This window comes from Cryptomeria japonica, chromosome 5 (assembly GCF_030272615.1).
Source record: "Cryptomeria japonica chromosome 5, Sugi_1.0, whole genome shotgun sequence".
Lineage (NCBI taxonomy): Eukaryota > Viridiplantae > Streptophyta > Pinopsida > Cupressales > Cupressaceae > Cryptomeria > Cryptomeria japonica.
The window spans coordinates 143,710,786-143,717,890 of NC_081409.1; the positions used below are offsets into that span (position 1 = coordinate 143,710,786).

At 29.8% G+C, this 7,105-nt stretch overlaps 1 protein-coding gene across 1 annotated transcript; it reads right to left on the bottom strand.

The window, feature by feature from the left end:
• Positions 1–4,704: 4,704 nt before the first annotated feature.
• Positions 4,705–5,292, bottom strand: LOC131028497 (ubiquitin-conjugating enzyme E2 27-like). The gene has a single exon (XM_057958778.1). It carries the CDS (start codon positions 5,290–5,292, stop codon positions 4,705–4,707), a length of 588 nt encoding a protein of 195 aa, XP_057814761.1.
• Positions 5,293–7,105: the final 1,813 nt, after the last annotated feature.

Below are 7,105 nucleotides of genomic sequence, written 5' to 3' on the forward strand. Positions count from 1 at the left end.
TTCTTGGATCTAATAAGATTGAAGAAGAAGTAGTTGCTTCCCTTGTCACCACCTTTAAGTCAATTCATTTTCATTCTTACCTTCTATCCTTGTATCTTGAAGTGTTGTAATTTCCTTAAGAGAGTTTTGACCGAAGATAGCTCTCCCTTTAGGGTTAGGTCATGCCCCATACTTTGAAGGTCCTTTGCAATACCATTGAGTCTCTATAGATAAGACTCCTCCCTAGACCCATCCATAGCATATTTCTTACTAATGATCTGAAACATTTTCCTTGAAGTAACAATGAGAGCCTCCCATTGATCCCTAGGTCTGAGATCAGGAATACAAAACTTGGTCAAATAGGAGACCATCTTAATAGCATCACCAGTATCCTCATCCTTAAGAAAAAAAACTTTAAGTTTAAATCCATTCTCCCTTTTAGGCCAAATCATAGAGGAGGGATCAAAGTCCAGCTCAACAATAAGAGAGATAGGAGAGTGATCTGAAATACTAGTAGGAGAAACACAATTAGCAGCCTGACTCCCCTGTGAGGAAAAGAGAAAAGTGAAGAATATGCATAGAATCTATCTAATATATAGTACATTATCTACTTGCCACTTTGATTATTATACCATGTGAACCAAATACTAGAAAAGGAGCCCTTTTTCCTCTCCAGAGGATCTAATAGATTAAATCTCCTCTTGAATTTAACCCATAAGAAGTGTTCATTACCCTTCCAACAATGCTTATTGCCACCACTTTTTTCCTCACCATGCTCGATCATATTAAAATCACCCACAAAAATCCAATGGGCATTCGGGAGACCATTTGTCAACAAATCCTAAAGACTAGCTCTATCTCTATAATCATTAGTAGCATATATATTACAAATACCAGCATATATAATAATCAGATCACCTATGAAAACTAGCCCTGTAAAGACCATAGATGATAGCATCTTGTATAGACTTTTCAATTCCATTTGGGGTAGAATTATTTGTATAGTCATATACCTTGGACTAGTTGTCTTCAATTGGATAGTGTTTTTGGGTTTATTTTAGTTGAAATTTAATAAGAATGCTACTCTTAGAGAGTAGTATTTCAATTAAAAATTTCTAAGATTTTAGATCTGTAATTGAATCACCATGCATTGCATTTGGTTTTCTATTTCTTATTTTGGTGTGTTATTGTGTTTGCCATAAAGGTTTAAGCAAGATTTAATCGGTACATATGATTATTAGAGTTTTTAAAAAAAAATGTTATTTATTTAAATTGTTTATTGTTTGGAATTTATTTTTCATAATATTTTAAAGATTTGTGTTGTTTAATATTTGATAATAGATGGTTTTATTGGAATTATAACAAACAAATTAATTCTTAGTTATATATGATGTATTTAAAGAACATATTATCTAACAATTAAAAGGTCTAATTCATCAAGAGTCTATAATCAAAGTTTTTCATTAAACAATGATTATTGTGTGTTTCTTTTATGCATATTATATCTTCACAATATAGTACAACATGTCATTACACACATATATCTTATGATACACATGTATATTCATTACAATTTCATGACATCATATTGATGAATAGTTGAGATATGTATGAGCTAGTGCAATAATAAGATTTATGGAAAAAGGATAAAAATGAACCAAATTGTTTTGGAAAAATATGGTTCCAATGAGTGAAGGAGATTATTAGTAGTGGATATTATTTATTTACTCTTTACTTTGTATCATTTTTTTTATGTTTTTTACACTAATATAAGAAACATGAATGTGTGGTATATGTTTTTTTTACATGACTAAAAGCTCATGTGAGTTCATTATTCAGTACACTTGCATTCATTGGAAGTAACTGAATATATGAGTCAAACATATGATTTATACACTACCACTTAGGTATGCATGCATAGATTAAGATTTTTCTTCACTCACTCAATAGAAAACTACTCTTACTGCAATTCATTAGCTCATGTGACATTCATGTAACACTACAAACCGTAAAACGTATCACAAAAGAGACTATACAACTCTTGCACAATTGTTTGCATCAAGTAACATACAACAAAAAAAATCATGTCACATATCTTTAAAGATAACTTGGAGTAAGTTATGTACCACATATACACCTATACATAATATTACACACAATGTAAATATTTCAAAAATTTAATTAATATCTTACATGCAACAACTAAATATATAATGAAGTTCTTTAGTGGAGAAATTAGGGAGGGGGGTATATTAGGAGAGAAAAAGGTGGGAGAAATTATTAATTTCTCTCAAAAAAGGACAATTAGCCAATTAAATAAAGAATATTTAATTGTGACACAAGACATAGGGTAAATGAATAAATTTACTTAACCTAAGAGGGATGTTAATAAGATTTAATGATTAAGAACCACAAAACCCTAAGATGAATTAGGTCATAATAATGCCATAATGCAATTAATATGATAAATTAATGATGATGATCATGATCAAGAAGATAATTGACAAGGTCCAAAAGTTGATTAAATGGATAATGATAGAGACCAATGACAAATCGATCAAAATTGACAAAGAGTCTTCTTTTGTAAATGATGATTGATAAAGGATTGATGAAAAATCGACAAAGATTGACAAGAGTTAATGATTGATGAGACCAATGACAAATCAATGAAGATTGACTTGATAAAGATTGATAATGATTAAAAAAGGGTTGATTTGATAAAGATCGATAAGAATGCAAATTGATTGATTGATAATTGATTAAAAGAGGTTTGATATTGAAAATGATAATGATTCAAGATAAACCCTAATTGATACGTATTAGGGTTAAAATGATCTTCAATTGATATGAAAATGGAATCAAATAGGAAAACAATGGAGAAGAATAACACAATACCAAGAGATGACCTTATGATTGGTCTATGTTTGGAAGTCCCATTTGCAGAATATGCTATCTATGCATTTTTATGGATTATTTATGTTCTAATTTGGAAATTTTATGCTTCATGATATTTATGATGATCCATAAGGAATAGGATGTCGAGGTACATTAATGGGGAGTGGCTCTCTATGGGGGCTGGGGCCCTAAGTGGCTGCCAAGATAACCCATAGTTGAGTAGATTAATAAGTGATAACATTAATTAAACTTTGCGATGGGATTTATTTGGGTTTTATGCATATTCTTATTCTTAATGAATAGTTATCATAGGAATCATTCATTTGACGTTTTAAAATGAACCTAGTATAGATCTTTAAATGATGAACCCTTAGAGTAATTTTATGAGATGTGATTATCTTTAGCTAAACATTGTTATGAATCTTCTGTATTGTATAAAATGTTCACGTAGTACTATGTCTAGTTAAAGATGGTTGATGTGTTATGTTTCTTTTAAAAATAAATTAAAAAAATTGCTATACATTTGAATTATTAGGTTCATGGAGAGGTGTTACATTATACATACTTTTAAGGGTTTACCTAAGAGAATTTGTCTTCTTGAAACACGATGAAAAACCTCTTAAGTGAGCAATAGAGTAGAGGTAGACACTAAGTATGGTCAAAATCCATGATCACAAAATTGACCAAAACTATTGGAATTGATCCCAAATAGTAAACTCGATTAACATAGAATCTAAGGTACCTATTTTATTGGATCAAGAGATAAGTAACATTATCCTTTTTTACATTTAATTTTCTAAGATAGCAAACACAATTCTCTCATTATCAATAACAACTATCATTATTTTTTTTTCCTTTACGAGTTCTATTGCACAAATAAAATTAAAAACAATAAATATGCATGCCTAAAAAACCTGTCGATGTGTTTCTTCTGTGATAAGAGAATGCAGATCTTTAGTTCTCTATTTTTGTTTTCTTTTTTGGCATATCTTTGTATTTCATCTTTTGGCTATTATGTAACTCTCGTTATTATGAACCTTTTTTAATAGAAGTTTTTTAACTAATGTTGAAAGACATTCTATAATTGTTTATAAGTAGGAAAGATCCATTTATATTAAAAAATTTCTCAATTGACGCCCATTTAACCATTTTTTATATTTTCTATTCAGATTGTTATAATAGTTAACTCAAAGCCCTCCTCCACCTCTACACTCAATGAAATTGTTGAGCATAAGAATGGCAGAAGTGGTATAGGAGACGACTTGAGAGTAGTTGTACTCCCGCAGCTGCATCATTTTCTTACCGACCTCTTCTCTATTATATGTTTAGATTATTATTTATTTTCTTAATTTCAACAATTTATTGCACAAAATTCAAATTAACACAGAGACTACTAGTTTGATTTCAAAACAGTTCTGTTTCTACAATAGGTTACACAAATACCGCCACTTCTACACCCTAAGCTGCCTTCACATACTAGGCTTTAAATACTAAATGCCATATCTTTTGAAGTAATTTTTAAATTCTATTTCTATTGTTTTCATTTATAATAATAGCCATCACTCAATGAAATGTGCGATTGAATCATATTTTTCACAAATATGCTTGAAAACTCCACAAAACGTGCCACTTATTATTACTAAATTTGCTAATAAATTTTTTCATAACAAATATATCCATGACAAGCGCATGCCCATTCCTTAACTAATAATAATAGCCATCATTGAAGGAAAGATATAGAGAGTTTGCTAAATTGAGCAAATGTACTTGACATCTTAGAAAATATAAATATGATGGAGGTATAGAACTTTTTGAATCAAAACTTTTATCTTAGCCGCTGCATAGCTTCTCAAGTGCCATATTTTCATCTCCTTTGTGTTGCTCTAAAGCATATCTGGCTGCATCTTCATCAAAACCCATTTCAACCAACTTCGATACCTTTTCTTCCATTCCTAGTACTCTCCTTTTTGCAAAAGATTGTGTCCAATGACGTGCAGTGACCAAGAATTTTGGATAATCATTCAAGTATTGCTGTGCCACCATGGCATCCTGAGGATCATTAGGCTCAGGTGTTGAAAGCAAAGCTTGAAAAGAAATTAATGTGGTTTTCAAGGTTAGAGCTGGGCTCCACTCGTTTTTTAAGATATCCAGGCATATTGCACCTTTCTGGCTACTGATATTGGGATGCCAAACTTTTGTTATAAATTGCATCTTTGGTGGCTCAAATGGATACCCTTCTGGCAAACGAATGTCAATCTGTAAGGAGCCCTGTTCGTAAGGGCTGTCCATGGGGCCTGCAATTGTTCCACACAGATGTGACATATCATTCTCCTCAAAAACTTTAATGCTTACTCCTGTTAAATTCTTATCTTTCTCTATTTGGGTCAATTCCCTCTGTACGCGTTTGGTGTCCACCATTGTCAAAATGCTAATACTAATGCCAGTCTTTTCTCTCTGTAAATTACAATACCAGGATTATCAAACTTGTTGCTCTCTGTGTGATCAATAAACCCTAAATGCACTCTATATATGTAGTATTCCTTTTTGGTTTTATTTATAAATAATTTACTTGGTTGTAAGGCCGACAACCCTCCTCCCTTTTCTTTTCAAAGCGCTGCCTGCCTTGCCTTTCACAACGCTATTTCATGCTTTGACAATTGAAGTAATTTAAAAAAAAAAAAAAACAGTTAACTATTTTATTATAACACAATTTTTAGAACAAATAATTGTTATTATTTATTATTTAATTAGTAGTAACAAAAATATAGATTTCAATTTTATTGTATTATGTTTCTCTTTTCTCATTTATTAAATCTAAATTTCTTTGTAGAAAAGGACATTGATGTGGAGTTTAGTGTAAGTTTCTGAATTTTTTTAAAGTAGTTTTCTATTTTCATAGTCTTTCAAATAGAGCTTTTTATTTATTTTTTATTTTTATATAATATATTTATTTTACTTTGATAGTTGAATTAATTTTTTAAAAATATTAATAGAATAATTATTTATTATTTTCAAGTGTAGAATAGAGAAGACTTTTAACTTTCATGAGGTCAAAGATAGTTTATGGGATATTAGATTCTATTATTTTTGTTTTTTCAAGTGTTAAAATTCTATGATTTAATTTTATAATGATCTCTTCCCTTCTCTCAACCTTCTCCTAACATAATACATGTTAAAATAAAATTGTACTATAGAATATAAAATATGAAATTGTCATACACTATTTGTCTAAATTTATAATTATCCAAAATCTGCAAATAAAAGTTGAAACTACAATTAAGAACCTGTCCATCATAAGAACTCATATCTCTCTTCATATTTCCCATGTAATTATATATAGCTTATTCACTAGCATTCTCAAATTTCACCATGAAAATGATAAAACATAATTTTTAATCTTCTCACAAGCAACATGTGAGTTGTTAAGAATAATCTGAATACTATTATAGTCTCTTTATTTTAAACTTTGGTAGAGTAGCTTTAATCTAATAGCCTCTTTATTTCAATATTGTTAGAAGAGTTTATGTTAGTGTTAAATCTATTAGGGATCAAATCAAATGAGAAAAGGATAATGACAGTTTCTTTAATATTTTTGAAACTGAAAGGTACTTGATTATTATTCTATTTCATAAGATTGTAGTTATATGATTTAGAAATAGAAATAGTCAATGCAATTTGAATTATAATTGTAACTTCAAATTATATACATTGTAGGTTAAAATAAAAATGTATTGTAATTTGATTATAAAAAATGAGATTGTATTAGAAATAGTAAGATATATTGTAATATTATCTAATCCTATTGCACTTATAACTCCTATAATGTTGGATTACATAGACTAAAAAAACTAAAATAAATAATTTTAATATTATAATAACAAAATAATTGTTATTTTGAATTATATATTATTATTATATTAACAATATTACCTTCTTCTTTTTTTTGATGGATAACAGGTTTAAGTATTATATTGCTTGAAAGGAAAATATACATGCCTTTAGTTGCTCCGCAGCGTTCCACAAAATAGGGCCTCGCCCCTACAATAACAAAAAGAACCCGAGACAGAAACCACACCAACAAAGCCTACCATTCAAGGTACATTCCTTACAACAGGGAATCCCCACCCAAAAAAATGACGAACTATAGGAAACCAACCTATCAGAACTAGCCAAGGGCTTCCTCCCTCGAGAAGTTGGGAATGGCTTGATTAGGTCCTGCCTTGGGTAGTGC

Excerpts from the sequence above, each read along its gene's own strand:
- LOC131028497 (XM_057958778.1), bottom strand. The coding sequence starts at position 5,292 with ATGGTGGACACCAAACGCGTACAGAGGGAATTGACCCAAATAGAGAAA.